Below are 18,755 nucleotides of genomic sequence, written 5' to 3'. Positions count from 1 at the left end.
TTCGATTGTTTTAAAACAGAGGGAAATATATTCATTGTTCGTTTTTTATTAAAAGTTGTTCACTAAAATGAAATTAAGGAAGTTGTTTGAGTATAATTTTTACTGTAATTTAACCATAAACGTCTCCAATCGATGTCATTGTTACTGGCCTTGAATGGAACACGCAATTTTGAACCAAAGAAAATTAGTTAATCACGTGTGTATTGCGCGGAAATCCGTCAGATGTCGCTAGCGCTGCTTCCTAAAGTCATGGCGGAATAGTTCTAATAATTCAACGATTTATTCATAATTCGTGGGTAGATTTGTTATTATTACCGGTGTCGAAATATTAAACGCTTATCCTGTTCGTATTCGTATAGTGAGAGTCTAATAAACGTTCGACCGACACCTTACCCGAATATTGCCAACATTGTTGAAAAGTAATTTCAGTGGTAAATATTCGCCAAATATTTAATACAGAGCCGCTCTAATATTTTTATTACGTTTAGCATGACGCAATAGGTTCTAACGACGTCAAAATATTTAGTGCTGGATATAAAGGTTGGTATGCATAGTTTTTATAAGCTTGCTGGGGTTAGTATTTTTGGGCACAGTTTTAATTGAAATAATGTCTTGCAGACGGTGGTTATGAACGAAGGTTCCCCAATAATGTACCATGGGAACGGCTACGGAGGAGGAGTGTATATGGTCCCTGGCCAAATAGACAGGTCACGGCAGTATCCCTTGGAGATGCTCCAAGTGCTAAGCAGCGCTGGGCGCGGCAACGGCGAGCACGGTCAAGGAGCGCCGCGGCGGTGGCAGGCGCGCCGGGAGCGTCAGCCCAGTAACAAGGACAATACCGCCTTTAGCTACGACTCTGATGATTCCAGTTTATCTAGCAATGCATCTGGATCAAATAAATCTAGTGAAAAGGGTATGTAAATATGTCAAATATATTTTCGAAATTTAAAAATACACTGCCTACCCTCAAAAGAAAAATTAAAATTGGAACAGTTTTCTTTATTCATGGGTTGAAAAGCAAGTTATTTTATAAACAACAGTATTTTTGACAATAATCCACATATTAGTTCAATTAATTATATCAAAATATTTTGAGGTAAAATACCTTAAAACTAATTTTAATCAGTAGTACTTGAATTAAATAGTGTTGTGTGCTGTAAAGTTTTTATAATTTAAAATTAATTTATTTGCTAAACAATAATAATGTTGTAGTTTTTTTGCCGGCTTATGCTAAATAATTGTACATAAATTCACATAAAATATTACCATCTTGTGGAAAAGACTTGAAGTTGGAAGCTTTCAAAATAAGAATTGTAAATGAATGGTTTAACATTTAGTTACAATAATACTACAGTTTACTATTGTAAATTGAATACAAATACTATGTCCTTTGTACTATTATTTGTCAACACATATTTCTAGATAAAGGTGAGATGTAAGGTTTGATGGAAGGCATGGGTAGAGGTTTAAGACACTATGACTACAAGTTTCAGAGATCCCGGTACTTCCTTGTTAGAGTTGGCTCATTCATGCAACAGCTGTGGGTTTATTAAAGGATAGTTTTGATTGTGTACACTAAAATTGTACATAGCAATTTTTACTTGACAATATAGTTAACTATTGTAAATTTATTTTTTACCACAGCAGTATTGCTGCCCCACAGGACATGCATCAGACATCAATATGATGAGTGCACTATATAACATGGTAGATATTACATCTTTTGTAGGGGATTTTACATGAAGAACAGAGAAGCCGAAGAAGAAACCTATAAATATCTGTTTGGCAAGTATAATACATTAAGTTGATGTAAACATTTGGGCTTATAGGCGAGGGCAGTTCCCGGGCGGAGCGCAGCACTGCACAATCGGCAGGGGACGCAGCACCGGTGCAACAACAGCGCGAATGGCGCGCAAGGCCGAAGCGTGACTTCCGTCCCCGCAGGATCCCCCTCGAGCGCTTCGCCACCGCAGCATACCCCTCACAGATTAAATTCACACCTGATGATTTGCTCAATGGTAAGTTGTGGTAACACTTTATATTCTAGAGCCTTAACAGTGTTGTTGCATGAATGTGCTGATTAAAACTTGAAATTTTTCATCTGAACTTGAAATAATGTAGTCTGATATGGCTAATATGTCCCGTCTCTTTTACAGAATATTTTATAGTGAATGCGTTAGAATATTAAAATAAATGGGTTTGTTTGACCAGGATCAAAGTGGGATTCCCTGTCGCAGGAGATTTGGGACAAGTTCATGAAGTCGCAGCAGACAGACGAGACATTCAGAAAGAAGATGAACTTGTGGCGCTACCTCAGCATGGCCATTAGGGTATGTTGTGCAGTAATAATTGCTGCTCAATCAAATATTTTATAAAGACGCAAATCGAAAAAGTGTTATGAACATTTATAATATAAAACAAAGTACTGATGATGGTGACTAAATTGCAATATACAAATGGTAGTATCTCTATAATATAATTGTGTTTTTTGCAGTCGATGTTCCCGCGCTACTCGCTGTACGTGGTGGGCTCCACGATGTCGGGCTTCGGGCTGGACAACTCCGACATGGACCTGTGTCTGCACGTGCGCGCGCACCAGCACGTGGATGCGCGCGCGCAGGCTCTCCTGCACCTCAACTACCTGCTCGATTACATAAGAACCTTCGACTCAGGTAATGTACACAGTTTTTTGAGAAAACCTTTACTATGTTATGTGGGTGTTTTCGCGAAAGGTCACTTATAATATAGACTGACGAGATCAGAACCCTTTGCACCGATGTGCAAAAAAAGTAGTGATCAGGTGATTACAGTTTGTGAAGTGAGTAACCGATACATGATGACTACGATCTGGATACTGCAGCAAAATGGAAGAGTTATTTTTAAATGTGCAAATTTGGGTTATATAATATGAAAGGGTCATTTGGTGTGTTTGAAAAAATGGTTAGGAAATTTGATATGTCCATGTTGTCATAAAATAAGTAGCGTATGTGTGTGTGTAGGTGCGGAACTGATCCATGCGAAGGTGCCGATCCTGAAGTTCCGCGACGTGCGCAACGGCCTGCAGGTCGACCTCAACTGCAACAACGTCGTCGGCATCCGCAACACCGACATGCTCATATACTTCTCCAGGCGTAAGCACTTTTATATTGACTTCATTCCTTTAGCCGCACTCAGAGTGAGTATCCCATAATGTAAATACCAACTTCGACTGCGCAGTTATTAGTATTTCTTATTTGTCTTTGCCAGCGACTTTGTCTGGGCAGAATTAAAAAAATTAATGGAAAGTATTTCATGTGTTATTCAAGACTATATTGAGCAGTTGCCGAATTATCAAGTAAATATGTAAAAATATAACAAAACTGTCCCACGGGAACCATATATATACATTATGTTCTACGTCTATACGAAATCTTATCGAGATCTATGCAACTCTCCGTTCGGGAGATACCTAGTAACAAACATCCATCCAACTAAATAGTCGTTTTTATAATATCAGTATGAATATGAAAGATGAAATAATAGATTGTTGCATTGTGTGATCTGTGATGTGTGCTGTGCAGTGGACTGGCGCGTGCGGCCGCTGGTGACGGTGACGAAGCTGTGGGCGCGCGCGCACCGCATCAACGACGCGCGCCGCCGCACGCTCTCCTCCTACGCGCTCACCCTCATGGTCATACACTACCTGCAGTGTCAGTATATAATTACACTTTATTTACTTCATTGTATTATATAACGCCGTCTGGTTGACTAGGCAGTAAAGTTAGTGTTTGTGCAGGCGGCACGAGCCCGCCGCTGCTGGTGCGGCCCGAGGCGGCGCACGAGCGGCGCGCGCACCACAACCGCGCCACGCTCGCCGAGCTCTTCCTGCACATGCTCAAGTACTATGCGGACTTCCCGTGAGTACACGCGCTCACCACATTCACTTATACTTTCCATTAATCATGTTTTTATTAACTATTTTTTATCGCTTCATATAATGTGACTAAATAAATTGTTTTGAATAAAATATCAGTCAAAAACACGTGATATGAGATGTCCCCCTCCTCGTGATGTTTCTTAAAATTTTCCCCTTCCTCTCGAAACTCACATGATTGATTAATAGACAAAACGAACTGATATTGTTATAAATATTGGTACAGATATGAACAAATGGCGATATCTGTCCGCGTGAAGAGACTGCCGCTGGCGGAGTGCCGCGTACACGACCCGCACCAGTGGAAGTGGCTCTGCGTCGAAGGTACGCCTCCATACCTCTTTGTAAATCTCTCTGTCAGTGATATGCTTATTTACGTACTTGTATTGTTTTCAGAACCATTCGACTTGTCGAACACGGCGCGCTCGGTGTACGATCCGGATATGTTTGAGAAGATAGTGTCGACGTTCAGGGAGAGCTACAAACGGCTGTCGGCCGGGATGCGGCTGGCTGACGCGTGGCCCGCCGCGCCGCACGCCGCGCCGCACTCCACCCCGCACGCAGCGCCGCTCGCCGACCGATGATGGCCGGCCTGCCCGCGCCCGGCCCTGCGCCCACACCGCACCGCACCGCCAGTGTACTGTGTCACAGTGTCAGTGTTAGCGGCCCGAGCCCAAGCCCGCGCCCGTGCCCGTGCCCGTGCCCTAGTGTCGGCGATCGCCAAATTATCTGTATCGGTCAATGCGGACTATGAAAGCTTTGGTACGATTTCTGATGGGGTTATGGATCTATGTTCCCGAACACGTGGTACCATAAATATTGTGCTAAATTGGCCACAACAGGACCTGTGATTGCTATCACTATATATCATTGGACAGCGCTGGTGACGGGCACCGGAGCCGATCGGGTATCGTAACCTCCCTGGCTGTGATAAGCGACTGATGTCCTTATGAGTAAGTCCTAGACTAAGCGTTGTTATTGTACTTATGTCTTTGACATGACTTCGTAAAGTTGGATCCTAAAGAACAAATATTATCAAAGAATTAAAAATCCATCGTACAAATAATGTGACTAAATTTCCTATCAAAATAACGCGAAAATACACATAATGCTTATTTGAATATTAATTACACAGTGTGGTATTTTGAAGGGGCAATTAGTCGCATTGCAAAACGAACTCCTAGTCGTAGAAATTTTTAGTGAATAGCAAGAGCTGGACTATTAGTTCCTAATGTTATAGTCAAAGTTACACAACTCCACTATTCCAGCCACTGATAACGGGTTGCATATTATAGTTTAATATTTTATATTGTACATAGAGCAAATGCCACTATGAAAATTATATGTTTGAACCCATAGTGCCATATTATTAAGGTATATCCACATAACTTATTCGGGACTGGCATCACTTGTGCATTTAATGTTAAATCTTTGGTTAAGGTTGAGGAAATTCTGGCTATAGTTGGAATGTGAGAAGTTCCGCTCGAAGACATAGTCCGGAACAAAGTGTAGTTGAAGTGTTTGTGGCATGTTTGTTGTGCAACTCGCTTCACTGAATTGAGATAATCCCAAATTTTTCTCTATGATTTAAATATTTGAAACAACTCCGATACAAATTGAAATATTTTCTATCATTTCTTATAATAATTTTAAATATAAAAGTGAATTTATTCTCCCCTTTGGTAAAATAAATAAATATTTATCGGCATTTTATACAATGAAATATTCTTTAACATATACAATGGACTAACTTGGTCCCTTATTACAACATTTTACAATTTTGTTTGCTTTCAATCACAAATATAAATTATGATGATAATTTTATGAAGTTTTATATAATTTTAAAAAGCTTTTTATATAAATTTAATATACAAATGCATTTTGCTTACAGTTGTTTGGTTTTGGGGTTATCTATGAATAAACGGTTTTAAAATGTCTATTCTTGTGAATAGTAAAGAAAGGCCTTGTTGAAGTACAGTTTCCAGTGAATGTAGGTTAGATAAATATATTTAGTGGATTTGAGAAGAGGTGCTGCCTGGAAATGCGTCCCTTGTCTTTTAATATTTATATTATTTATTTGTAAGCTATTTTAACATGTACATAGTAAGGAGTCGAAGAGAGGACAGAGCTGTAAATAGAAAAATGTTTAAGATATATATTGTAACACTTTATGTACATAGTATTTTTGTAATATGTTAAAAATGACAAAAAAAATTAAAATATATATATACAAAGTATGGTTGCAATAATGGCTTGGCAGTGCAAAATCAGCAGAAAGTTGTCTGTAATGTCGGGTTGACTGAAGTTAAATATGTAGACTTTAATTATTATCGTTGAAATTTTACAACAGTGCAATAAGGTTTGTTGTTTGAAAATAATAAGCAATAACTAATTCTAAATTTAATGACTAGTAAATAATATTGTGTGACTTGTTGGCTTGTAATGCTTCCTTTGAACATTTTAAGAGGTTTGTGCCACGGCTCCCATGTTATTAAAATTTAAGATGATATAAATGAACCATGCAATGAAAATGGTGCTTTTTTCCAAGTTATAGTAATGCTAGATTTGCCATATTTTAAAGTTTATGGAAATGGTGCTAAAATATGTTATTTATGACTGTGTTGAAACATATGTGCCATGTTGTTGCTCTTTTTATATGTTATAATTGCAATGGTACCATTAAATATAGAAGCATGTCATAACAAACTATATGCGGATGTGTTTGTAGGGAGATTAATAGTTGAAGGAGATTATTCAAGTATTCCATGCAACTGTAACTTCGCTCTGCCGATATTTCAACTTAAAACATGTTATATATTTCTCATGCTTTGAGTAAAAATGGGCTATATGTTTTTTTGCGAATTTTTTCGGTAACAGTATATTAATTTGTTAAAAAGGAAGATTGTAGGTAACTATTTTAAAATCCAACTGAAAGCCTGGAATTTAATTAAGGGCTATATCAGCTTGCTCCTATTATATTCAGATTTATAATGTCAGAACAGATGATTATTGGCAATTATTTTCCATCCACATATAATCTGTTTTTAATTTAAACAAGTTGATTCACCTCTTTTACATTCAATTGATTAGAAACATTGCATTTGGCACTAGCAATAATAAATATGTTGTGATAAGTTTTTTAAAAATTATACAGAAGAGGCACTGCCCCATGCTGAAAATAAAAAGTACAATAAATATAAATAATCTCTAAGAACACTGTTTAGACTAATGCATCCTAAAAATTGTTTACCAAAAAAAGTCAAGTCAATAAAAATATAATTAAAAAATACAAAAAAAATACAAAAGTTTAAAAAATATTAAAAAAAATAAAAAGTTTAAAAAGCACTTTGATTTTTATCAGAGTTTATACACAAATGTTTATAATTGTTAAAGGAGTGGATACACTCTATTGTTCCTTTTGATATTCCAAACATGCATCACACCCAACTTAAATGCATCTCTGACAAAATGTATTCTCGGGGGAACCTCTGTGATGACATGTGGCAACCCTACAGCATGTGACACAATGCTACAACAAACCTCTTGAAGCTTGCTTGAAAATGTGTTGCTGCTTGTGTACACATTTGTTGAGATCAAGAGACATTCTAACTATATGTCTGGAACATAAAAATATTCATGAAATAAATACTCTTGTGTATTTAAACTAGGCATTTTGATCTTTTTAATCTGCACACACACATGAAATGTTACCTGTTAGTAATATAACTTTCCTAATAGTTCTTGAACTGAATTGCTAATTTTCAATTACTTTTTTATTTACTAATCCATACTCTACAATTATACTGAGAACTAACATGATATATATTTGTATATTTGTTTGTTTCTTTCTCCAGTTATATTTAATTTATATGTCATCTGTTGCATCTGTAATAGATATTAAAATGAAGGTTCGGATTAATTATGTAGCAGATTTATAAGGTCAAAATGTCAGCGTTTTCGCGCATTTACACTACAATACCATGTCACTGCCAAAGTTGATCTGGTTCACACGGTTACGCAGTTTGTTAAATAATACAATTTTAAAATTAAATTCGGTTTTTTCAAAATTAATCATACAACATAATATTATTAGTTCAAAAAATAAAGTGCTAGTTAATAATTTCGTAATTTTATGATTTTTTTCAAATATGTACTTTATAAAAATGTTTTGTGTAATCCACTCGCCACTCATATACATTATATATACAGATTTGTGACAGTTATGTAATCATTTGTATAATCTAAGTGAAAATATAACTATCTAATGATAATGTACCAATTATAGTTCATAGAAATAAACGACTTTATCTAGTGGTCTGAAGTTCCCTCTCACAAGGGCCCAGAATAAATGGCAGTGGCTCGTATCGAGTTCACCCCCAGATGAAAATTATCATTACCTAATTATATTTTCAACACACTTTAACATCGTTGCATTTTATTTTATTGAACAGTAGAATAATATGAACCATCGTTGTACAAATAAATTATTGTATTGGACCCATCATAATAAATCTACAAACTGCCAAATAGTCTTTTTATTTTCCGTCTGCATATGCTACAGCAGTATTTTACAGCTAGGAGGGTAATTCCTCTAAGGTTTTCAGATGTCGGCTTTGTGGCTCATATTTACGCAATATCGTACGTTGGAACCGGTTGAAAAGTTCTGGTCACGTAAACCTGAACCGTAGAGCTGCGGTTCATCAACTCACAGCTACCATTACTGTGTCGAAGTTTAAAAAAATATGAAAGATTTTTTTTATAGTTTATCTGAGATAGAAGCAAGTTTATATGTATTATCTATGATGGAAGTTGTATAATCTTTGTCAGTCGCCGCCATATTAATTTCGTCAAAGACAAAACGCCGGCCTTTTTTATTTCCCCTTTTCTGTCAGCCGTGAAGCGTTCATATAGTTTCGACACAGAAAATTGGTAAATGATGGCAGCAAATAATTACTTTGGGTTCACCCACGGGGGAACCCAATACGGGTAAGTAAAAATTGTTTAGTTGGTGAAACATATTAGGACGTAGTACGTAGTACAACGTGCATGTCCAAACTCAGCCTTGTGCTCGTGTGTCTAATCAAAATGGCGACTAGTTGTATTGATCGTGGATAATTGGTGGAATAGCGTGATTATTGTGAACAGAGTTGTGTTTGGTAATTTTAGCGCGGCAACAGCGTCGGCAGCCTACGGCGGTCAGACTGGGTACGCCGTAGCGCCAGCCGCCACCGCCGCCACTTACGGCACCCAGCGCGCCGCGGCCACGGGCTACGATACTGCATATCAAGCCGCAGCCGCCACACAAGGTATGAACAAAAACTACTTTTTAGTAAAATATCCTCGTTAACTTTTCAATTCAATAGAAAAGTTGGGACCTTATCTAATTTGATGATTAATCAGTTTGCTTCAATGTACTACATATCCGTTGCTTTAGGAACAACCGTAAAAAAACGATGAATGCCATTGAGCGTAGACCCATGACGGTTGTCAACCTACCAATACTAATAACAACTTGTTATTATTTTTTGTTTATTTTTACATCTGTAATGTTTTATCTATGTTTTCACATTAGATTAAACCGAAATTTAGGCTTATTAAGCAAACTATTCTTAATGTATATTAGCTGTCGCCTGCAAATTCCTTAGTACAAAATAAAAAAGTTGCTTATATACCGGCATACATCAGCTACCTTCCAGTGAAAGTCCTGTCAAAATCAGTCCAGCCAAAGTGATATGACAAAAATAAATATAGAAATATAATAATTCAGAATATAGAAAATTTTAAGAATATAAGCCTAAATTTCTAAACATTATGTTCATCTCAAGCATTTACCCCCATTAATTTGATAAATGTCAAGATTTATTTACATTAAATATGTGGTACTTATCGATACACAGTCCATCAACATTATTCTTTTAAGAAGAAAGATAAGAAGAAGTAACACAATTTTAAGCATTTTTCTATAAATATTTGATGAAAATATTTGATAAACATAGTAAATTTACTACTTGTAATTGCTCGAAATTGGAAGTAATATCAAACTTTTCATAATGTGAATTGTGAATATTCATAATGGTGCAGTTCAGATTTCCAAGTATATTATTTGCACCAATGTTACATGAAATATGTGTCCAAACATATATCTGTTTTTCCAACAAAAAGTATTACATCTCTATGAGTTAAGTGCCTGGGATGGAATTTATGTATTTAATTCTCATCTAAGTCCATATGACAAGTTTTATTTAACATATTAGTATGACGATCTGTCGCAGCGGCGGCGCACGCGCACGCGCAGGCGGCCGCGGCGGCTGCGTCGGCGTACGATGCCAGCAAGAGCGCGTATTACCAGCAGGCGTACCCCGCGCCTCCGCAGCAACCGGCATACGATGCCGCCAAGCCCGCCTACACCACACCCGCCACCTACGCGCAGGTGACCACCACCGCCTACGCCGCGCACACCGCGCACTCCGCCCACACCGCGCCCGTCTCCTACCAAGTTAGACCTCATTACTACACCCTTCACACAAACACACACTGCCCCATTACAAAATAGTGTTTCTCGAATGTGTCATGCCTATCTATGGATATTATATGTCTATTATTGATAAGAGTGCCCACTGATGTTGTATATTTATGATTAAAGTGACCAATTCAATAAATATATCTTTTATCATATAACTCTTAAAGTTGGTATTGAAAATATGACCAACTTTCTGTGTATGACACTCATTATTTTTTGTTCAATGGTTGCTATTGTTGATGTTGTACAATGTATTATTCATTATTTTATTCATTTATGAAAGATCTCTTAGGATATGAATTGCAGGAATAACAAAAGATATCATGTCTTAGATGATGGCAATTTATTATTGTGTAAACCTTCAATAGAGTAGTGATTTATGTTAGGATGACATCCTCTTGGAGAGTTGCCAGTTTCCAATGATTGAAAGAGCTCATTGAAGTTTCAGCTTATGTCTAAAGTAGATTTTAAAACAATTGATTTTGTATAGAATAGACTTTTAATAATATATTTTTATCATCTTCAACAAGTAAAAGTTAATTTTTCCATGAAAATGGATGTTATGTTTTTCTAACAGTAATAATTATAGAAATTTTCAAAATACTGGTCCAGGGAGGCGCGCGTGCGGGCGGCGGGGCGAAGGCCTATGGGGGCGTATACACTGCCACCACGGCGGCCACCTCGTACCCCACGCAGCCCTACAGCGCGCCCGCCGCGCAGCCCGCCAAACGTATGTATGGTACATGTTGATCACTTCATGCTCCTAGCTTAGAAAAACCATATACTCTTAAGAAATAATTATAAAGCTTATTGATTGTAGTCAAATACAAAGATTGTCTATTTTTGTGGTTAATATTTAATGTTCAGGTATATATATTTGTTACAATGTCAGTTGTTATTGTTGCCGAGAGCAATGTGGCTAGAGGCAAAAATGTATGGTTTAACGTGATCCTGTTTGTTGCAGCTCTCTACAATGCCGCCACTATGTATGTCGCGCAACAAACTAAGACTGGAGGGGGCGGGTAAGTTTCTATATATTTCTTATGAGAGCTTTTAAAGCTGACCGACTACTCTTTTTACATTGAGAAGTTTGTGTATTGTAATTGAATATCCTACAATTAGGGAATTATTGTATCACAATTATTTATTATCAGAAACATGTGTAAATAAGAATAAATTTTTATAGTGGTTGGAAGAACTACAACAAAGGCGGAGTGGGCGCGGGTCAGTCGCGGCGCCCCAAGCCGCCGCCCAAGGCGCAGCAGTTGCACTACTGCGATGTCTGTCGAATTTCCTGCGCCGGCCCTCAGGTATGTCATTACATTAATTTGTGTGTGTCATAACATAAATTCGCGTGTATGCGAGTTTTCCAAATGTGTGAACGGATGTGCAGACGTACAAGGAGCACCTGGAGGGGCAGAAGCACAAGAAGAAGGAGGCGGCGGTGAAGATGTTCTCGTCGGGCGGGGGCGCGGGTGGTGCGGGCGGCGCGGGCGGCGGCGGGGCGGGCGCGGGCGTCGGGCGGGGTGCGGGCGGGGCGCTGCGGTGCGAGCTGTGCGACGTGACGTGTACGGGCGCGGACGCGTTCGCGGCGCACGTGCGCGGCATCAAACACCAGAAGGTTCTCAAGCTGCACACGATGCTCGGCAAGCCAATACCGCCGGCCGAGCCCGCCAAGATACACACAGGTTTGGATAGTCGTTTTTCACAAATGCAGACATTTTCATCATTTACCACACTGGAAGACACCCTATGTTGATGAGTTATACTCTTTCATTGAAAATACTTTGTTGATATTTGCATGTACTACAAGTTGCAGTATCATTTTTGTTCTGTATTTAATAATATATTTTTATCCAATAATTACATGTATTGTGCATCTTTTTCCTGTTATCTAAATAATTTTTTTTTAATTTAGAATTTTATATAAATTTAGTATTACTTTTTGCATCACTCTAAAGATTTTTCTATAAAGTGAACGTTTGAATCTTAAAAATGTGCACGCTACATAGAAATGGATGCGTTCCTGTTATCCATACATAGTACCCCTTTTCTGAATGAGTACATGCTATAATTTAAATATTTGCTACTTCTTATATGTCGTGTTAAATTTTTATTACAACATTGGCTTTGTCTTTGCAGCAGATAAATGTTTGTTTCGCAGTCGTGCATTGTTACGTCAAATGTTTTGCATATTGCTCGCTCCCTTCACTTTTAAAAATGTTATGTTTATGAGCTTTTCATTTGAAAAAATAGAAAGAAATTGTGCATGTGACGGCTACGAAATGTTCCGTTTCCGTGTAGTGACAGTTGATTCCCCGGATTGTTTGTTTGTTTGTTTGTTTGCTTCACGTAAAAGCAAGCTCGCCCCCGCGCACGGTACGTGCAGAGTAGAGCAGAGCAGAGCGTGCGCGGGGGCGTGGCCGAGTAGCTCGCACCGCGCTGAATTCTCTTGACGCCACAGCATCATATCTGTATCGGCGATCACTCAAATTTTCTCTAAACTATTTTCACCAACACTCGGTACAGATATGGAGTGTGACTCATAGACCTTTTACAATTTGTAGATGTTACTTTTTGTGATAATAAAAGGATCTATGCGCGTGTTTTGTGTGAGAGAAAATTTGACTGTTCCGATCAGCGAAAAAGACGGTGGCCGGTACGCCCAAGATCGCTTTCGTGGCGTCTGGAGAGCTCAGCAGTGTGGCGAGCGGTGAGGCTGAGGGCGGCGCGTGCGCAGACAAGGACGGCGACGACGAGGAGGGCGAGCCGGAGCCCGAGGTGCAGCCCGTCGGTCAGGACTACATCGAGGAGATCCGCGGCGACGACGGCAAGGCGCTCAGCTTCAACTGCAAGCTCTGCGACTGCAAGTTCAACGACCCCAACGCCAAGGAGATGCACATGAAGGGCCGCCGCCATCGCCTCCAGTACAAGAAGAAGGTAATGTACACATTCAACTATACAACAACATATGAGAATGTGGCATCCAATGATTACTTAGTAAAAGGTTTGAGGCGCTCGTCGAGCCCGGCGGCCGCGACCCTACCCACTGGCTGGCGAGTGGCTGGCGAGTGGCCGCCGAGAGATCCGAGTGTCGCGTGATTACAAGGCATTATGAGGATGACCGACGCCAATATCATAACAATACAACTTTCATTGGTGATAGAATAAAGTGTAACATTTACAATGTTGTATGCAGGTGCAACCGGACCTCGAGGTGAAGGTGAAGCCGTCGACGCACCAGCGCAAGCTGGCGGAGGCCAAGGCGCAGCGCATGATGGGCCGCGACGACATGTGGGCCCGCCGCCGCTTGCATGACGTAAGTTAAAACATCGCATCCTTCAAGAGTCACCTTCAGAGGTATCTACTAATCTAGCGCGTAAACTGGCTAGAAATGTGGTTGAGCGCTAGTTTCCGTTGATAAAAAAGCACCATTTCATTGTGTTAATAGAATGTAATTTCAATATTAAATGTGTGTTGCAGGGCATCGAGGACGAGGAGCGCGTGTACTGGGATGGCAGCGCGGAGGCGTGGTGGGGGCGCGGCCCGCTCCCGCCTCACATGCACCACCACCACCACGTATGTACCACATCGCACTACATCGCACACAGCACCCAGCACCCAGCACCCACCTGCTGTCTTGTGTACAAACAAGATCGTGTTATGTGCAAGGAGTGCGACTCCTCTATGAAGGAATGCTTTGTTACCGAGTAGAAGTTGAGTACGTTAGGTGAAGGTATTGTGTGTGCAGCAGGGCTTGGGCGCGCCGTACGGCACGCTGGCGCGGCGCGGCGAGACGGCGGACGACCGGCACGTGCTGGCGCGCCACGCCGACATCTACCCCACAGAGGAGGAGCTGGAGACCATACAGCGCGTCGTCTCGCAGACTGAGCGCGCCCTCAAGTCGCTCTCCGACGCCCTCGCCGACGCCAACAAGCCTAAGGTATGCACGCAACTCGCACGCAAACTAAATACCTTACTGAAAGTCTGCTTATGTTTTATTTCATTATTTCAATGTTCAATATCATTAATACCTTCATTAAAATGAACTTGTGTATCAGGTTATTTATATTGGAATTGTTATGAAAATTTTAATCGACTTCATTAATATTTAGCAGCAGGCGCAACCCAACAAAGCCCCGCCCAAGCCGGAGGACAAGAAGGACGACAAGCCCGAAGGCAAGGAGGACGGCCGCGACAACCAATTGTAAGTCGAACAAGCTTTACTGCTTAGACTGTTAATTCGAATTTCAGAAAATGACTATCTCTGATCCAATTCAAAATAATTAGGAAGCGAAGTGTAGAAGTAAAAGTTGTCTAAATATGTTAGGTTCTCGTTCGCGGGCGAGGGCGAGGTGAGCGGCGGCGGCGGGGGCGGGAGCGCAGGCGCGGGCGGTGCGGGTGGTGCGGGGGCGGGCGAGGTGGCGCGCGCACTGAAAGGCGTGATGCGCGTGGGCCTGCTGGCCAAGGGGCTGCTGCTGCGAGGCGACCGCGACGTGCGCCTCGTGGTGCTCTGCCACGACCGCCCCACCGTCACGCTGCTCAAGCGCGTCGCCGCAGACCTGCCGCACCACCTCATGCGCATCAAGGTACCTCCAGGGAAGACTCCACTTCGACCGTTATTTTAAATACTATAGCATCCTATGTATGGTATGTGTACGTTCCAGTGCGCGGGCGACGAGTTCAAGTACAAGGTGGATCTGCTACCGGCGGAGGGCGCGGTGCAGGTGTCGGACGGCAACGTCAACGTGCTCGTCAGCCTCACCTCCGCCGTCATGCGCGAGCCTGCAGGTACACCCCCACCCCCACCCCGGCACCACACCCCCACACCCCCACCGCACGACTCCACCGCGACAATCGCACGACATGCGAGGTGAAGTGTCACCAAATCTGTTTCATTTGATCAATGTCAATTTAGTTCATTACCTTACTAAGTTCCATGTATACAATTCTAAGGTACTGAGCTATTTTGCTCGCGTCTACGATTAAGCAACAGGCCGAACAATAGGAGCGATATTTATTGTAATGTACAAGGTTAGCGTTGCTGGCAACGAGCGACGAGCGACGAGGTAAATATTTCACCTCGCGTAACTCGTGTTGCGATTGCGCGTAGAGGTCGTACGTACATGTTATATGTGAAGACGGACATGGGAACAAAGTATCTGTTTGTCGAATTACAATGTATTTTGTTTTACAATTATTTGTCAATTTGATTTGTTGTAACGTAGAATTGTTTACGAAAGCAATGAGATAATTTGTTCAGAAGTGACGCTTGGTGCGGCCGCGCCGGGCACTGTTGTGTGTGTTGGCTTATTTTTAGGTGTGATGTAGAGTAAGCAGCGAGAAGAAAAGGATTTTTGATCATCCCTTGCGATATATCACGCGCCCCGCGCCGTGCTATATTCATTACCGGTCTACTGAAACGGAGCAAACATTCCCCTCTCATGTGCTCTTTCTATTCATATATACATATGTTTATATTTATGCTTAGAATAGTACGTTATGTATACGATGAATATTTAGTGGAGGTATGTGTAAGTGGTTAGGCCGCCTCCGCCATGTTTGCCCCGTTTTGGTGGACTTCCTGATGGTCAAACACCCTTTGTGTTGTTGTCGCTAGAGGGTGGCGACGTAAAGCGCGACGACAAGGACGTGCTACCGCGGCAGAAGTGTTTGGACGCGTTGGCCGCCCTTCGGCACGCCAAGTGGTTCCAGGTACATTCGCCCACATTATCAGACGTCTGCGCACTCCGCTCGACATTACCTTCACTTGCCTTGCCACGCAATCATTGTCTCACAGAGCCGTCTGTTGCCGCGCCTGTGCTGCTTCTTTTCATTGTCTTCGACATCGCCCTTCTAATTATTTATATTTTAATTAAATTCAATTTTAAAATGTAGAAAAAACAATTACTAATCTTTAGAGGGAGTGCGCACGTTTATTTTAGTCACATGTTTTTTTTTATCTAATTAATGTAGATTTTTATTTGTTTTAAGTAAATAATTATAATATAAAATTTATACTCCCATGAACATGTGGCTACAAAGTGCTTGTCGACAAAGCTGCGTTTCCATTCGCACTTTGACATGGCCTCTGGGAGTCGATAAGGAGATACGAGGAAACGCAGTTTGAGCGTAGTCTGATCCAACGGAGATGATAACACATACATTTCTCTTGTTTATCTTACAATTTACCGACAACGGAATCTCTTAACCTATAAAAGTTTATTTAAACTGCTCACCTAATACTTTAGAGTCACAACGGCAAGCGGAAATCCGGTTTATTTAAAAAAAGGCTCTTTTAGCCGTAGCTATGTATAGTAACCGGATGAGCGAGCCTCGTGTCCAGCGTTTTGTCAGTGCGGTGGGTTAAGAGATTCGGTGTGTGAGCGTGCGTGTGAGTGACCGGGCGCGCGGGGCGCTGCGTGTGCGCAGGCTAGGGCGGCCAGTCTGCAGTCCTGCGTCATCATCATACGCATCATGCGCGACCTGTGCCGCCGCATACCCACCTGGGTGCCGCTCAACCCATACGTGAGTATAAACATTACATATTTGTATCGCTTATATAACAACCGCATGGGGCTATGGACATACTAATATATTTTTAAAGTGACATGATTTTTTTAAATTTAATCTTGTATCAAAGTGTATTTCTATCCCAGGCTATAAACAACTCTTAGTATATTGAAATAAGTTGGAAGGCGTGTGTTTAAAGTCCGAGCTGTAATTAGTGATTGGTGAGATGTGGCGCGTTGTGCAGGCTATGGAGCTGCTGGTGTCGGGCGTGATGCAGTCCGCGGGCGCGGCGCTGTCTCCGGGCGAGGCGCTGCGCCGCGTGATGGAGGCGGTGGCGGGCGGCCTGCTGCTCGACCACGGCCCCGGTCTGCGCGATCCCTGCGAGAAGGAACTCGTTGTTAGTGCCTCTTCTTGCTTACTTAAGAATCAGAGCAAAAAAAATTGTTGTAATTTTCATATTGGCGAATTTTATCTGTTTGTAAACGTAGATATGTCAAAATATGTATTTTCACGGTATACCATTTTTAAAATGTAAAATTGTTTACCAGGACGCGCTGGGCAACCTGCCGTCACAGAAGCGCGAAGACCTGACGGCGTCCGCGCAGCAGTACCTCAGGCAAATTGCATTTAGACAGATACACAAGGTGAGTAGCTATGTGAATCAGATGTGTCTGACATGTTTTTTGCACAATAAAATAGTTTTGAATGATATGTGTTAATATGTGCAGGTGCTGGACATGGAGATGCTGCCGAAGCCGAAGCACACCGGCGGTCCGTGGAAGTTCCCGCGCAAGCGCAGGCGCTCCAACACCGACACAGACCCTGACCAGCCCAATGGTAACCATCATACACATACACGTCACTTATTGTATCGATGTTTGTATTGTAATGATGTAACTAGATGACGAATCGTAGATCTGGTCAACGTCGGCGGGGAGGGGGACGGCGCTGAGTTATTCAGCGTCCAGCCCGACCCGACGACAGCGACCCGGCCCTTGAAGATATAGCACTATTCTGATCCTAAAAATACAATTCAACACAAGTCATAATCCTGATGCAAAAATATATATCTATTGAAGATGAATATCTCAAATGTGTACAATTTTCAGGTGAAGGCAAAGTGGTAAAGACGGAAGAGAAGATGGACGCGACGGAGTCGAGCGCGAAGAAGTAACGCTTGGGGCTGCGCGCGGAGGGGAGGGAGGGCCCGCCCTGCGCGCCGCACCTTGCCACTCGCACTTGTTTTGTTGTGTAGGAGGTGTCGTACACGAACTTTATTCATTCGGAATTGAACTTTGATACTAAGCGTAGTAGACGAGTAACACTTTGCCTCTAACGAAACACAAAAGGTGGCGCAAACCTTTTTAAATTAATTCAATTCTTGCAAGTTTGTCTTCGAGACATACAAAATAACATAATGGAACACTATCTTACTAACACCTCACACATTATTTGACTGAAGTTTGTTTAATAGTTGCTTTGAACTTAGTTGAAAATTTGTGATTTGTTTTATTTAGGACAATGAGGAGATGAATAATGCAATAGATGTAAACATGTCCGCCGTCGTTACCCCGCCGCCCCCGCCGCGGGTTGACGTAGGATTTAAACATTGTTCTGATATATATATTTATTATACTTTATATTTAATATATAAAAATATTTTATGTCACAGGAAAATGTAAAATTATTTTTGTGGCATCGATCTGTCCAAAAACTATCAAGATTTAGTCCAAGATATGTAGTGTTTAGTCTCTAGGCTATATTCTATATTGTGATTAGTGGATTGAGAATTGGTATTGCACGAGAGAT

At 41.2% G+C, this 18,755-nt stretch overlaps 2 protein-coding genes across 7 annotated transcripts; both read left to right on the top strand.

The window, feature by feature from the left end:
• The first annotated feature begins 212 nt into the window (after positions 1-212).
• On the top strand, positions 213-5,571 carry LOC106119482 (poly(A) RNA polymerase gld-2 homolog A). The gene is made up of 10 exons (XM_013314506.1): positions 213-540; positions 619-913; positions 1,830-2,018; positions 2,212-2,330; positions 2,495-2,672; positions 3,000-3,131; positions 3,561-3,689; positions 3,776-3,896; positions 4,140-4,237; positions 4,310-5,571. Exons 2-10 carry the CDS (start codon positions 628-630, stop codon positions 4,495-4,497), a joined length of 1,440 nt encoding a protein of 479 aa, XP_013169960.1. The 5' UTR covers positions 213-540; positions 619-627; the 3' UTR covers positions 4,498-5,571.
• A 3,165-nt stretch (positions 5,572-8,736) lies between these two features.
• Zn72D (Zinc-finger protein 72D) lies at positions 8,737-18,342 on the top strand. 6 transcript variants are annotated; one of them, XM_013314424.1, is made up of 20 exons: positions 8,737-8,899; positions 9,080-9,219; positions 10,186-10,409; positions 11,040-11,172; positions 11,398-11,455; positions 11,620-11,743; positions 11,827-12,121; positions 13,075-13,373; positions 13,633-13,752; positions 13,917-14,012; positions 14,188-14,376; positions 14,549-14,640; positions 14,764-15,022; positions 15,101-15,224; positions 16,054-16,148; positions 16,866-16,961; positions 17,191-17,343; positions 17,495-17,590; positions 17,675-17,783; positions 18,056-18,342. In XM_013314424.1, exons 1-20 carry the CDS (start codon positions 8,847-8,849, stop codon positions 18,118-18,120), a joined length of 2,820 nt encoding a protein of 939 aa, XP_013169878.1. In that variant the 5' UTR covers positions 8,737-8,846; the 3' UTR covers positions 18,121-18,342. The 6 variants fall into 6 exon arrangements, with proteins under 6 accessions (XP_013169878.1, XP_013169879.1, XP_013169881.1 ...); XM_013314425.1 differs by having other exon boundaries at positions 14,185-14,376; positions 14,552-14,640; XM_013314427.1 differs by having other exon boundaries at positions 8,738-8,899; positions 10,186-10,343; positions 14,185-14,376.
• The last annotated feature ends 413 nt before the right edge of the window (positions 18,343-18,755 follow it).

The sequence above is a fragment of the Papilio xuthus genome, unplaced genomic scaffold (genome assembly GCF_000836235.2).
Source record: "Papilio xuthus unplaced genomic scaffold, Pxut_1.1 DF827461.1, whole genome shotgun sequence".
Classification (NCBI taxonomy): Eukaryota; Metazoa; Arthropoda; class Insecta; order Lepidoptera; family Papilionidae; genus Papilio; species Papilio xuthus.
Note: the sequence above shows the minus strand (reverse complement) of the source record. Positions and strands in the feature narration are given on the sequence as shown.

Coding starts and splice junctions, on each gene's coding strand:
- Zn72D (XM_013314423.1), top strand. CDS start 8,847: ATGATGGCAGCAAATAATTACTTTGGGTTCACCCACGGGGGAACCCAA. Junction 11,744..11,826: donor TTTCCTGCGCCGGCCCTCAG/GTATGTCATTAC, acceptor ACGGATGTGCAG/ACGTACAAGGAGCACCTGGA. Junction 13,753..13,916: donor CCCGCCGCCGCTTGCATGAC/GTAAGTTAAAAC, acceptor TGTGTGTTGCAG/GGCATCGAGGACGAGGAGCG.
- LOC106119482 (XM_013314506.1), top strand. CDS start 628: ATGAACGAAGGTTCCCCAATAATGTACCATGGGAACGGCTACGGAGGA. Junction 914..1,829: donor AAATAAATCTAGTGAAAAGG/GTATGTAAATAT, acceptor TTGGGCTTATAG/GCGAGGGCAGTTCCCGGGCG. Junction 2,331..2,494: donor ACCTCAGCATGGCCATTAGG/GTATGTTGTGCA, acceptor TGTTTTTTGCAG/TCGATGTTCCCGCGCTACTC.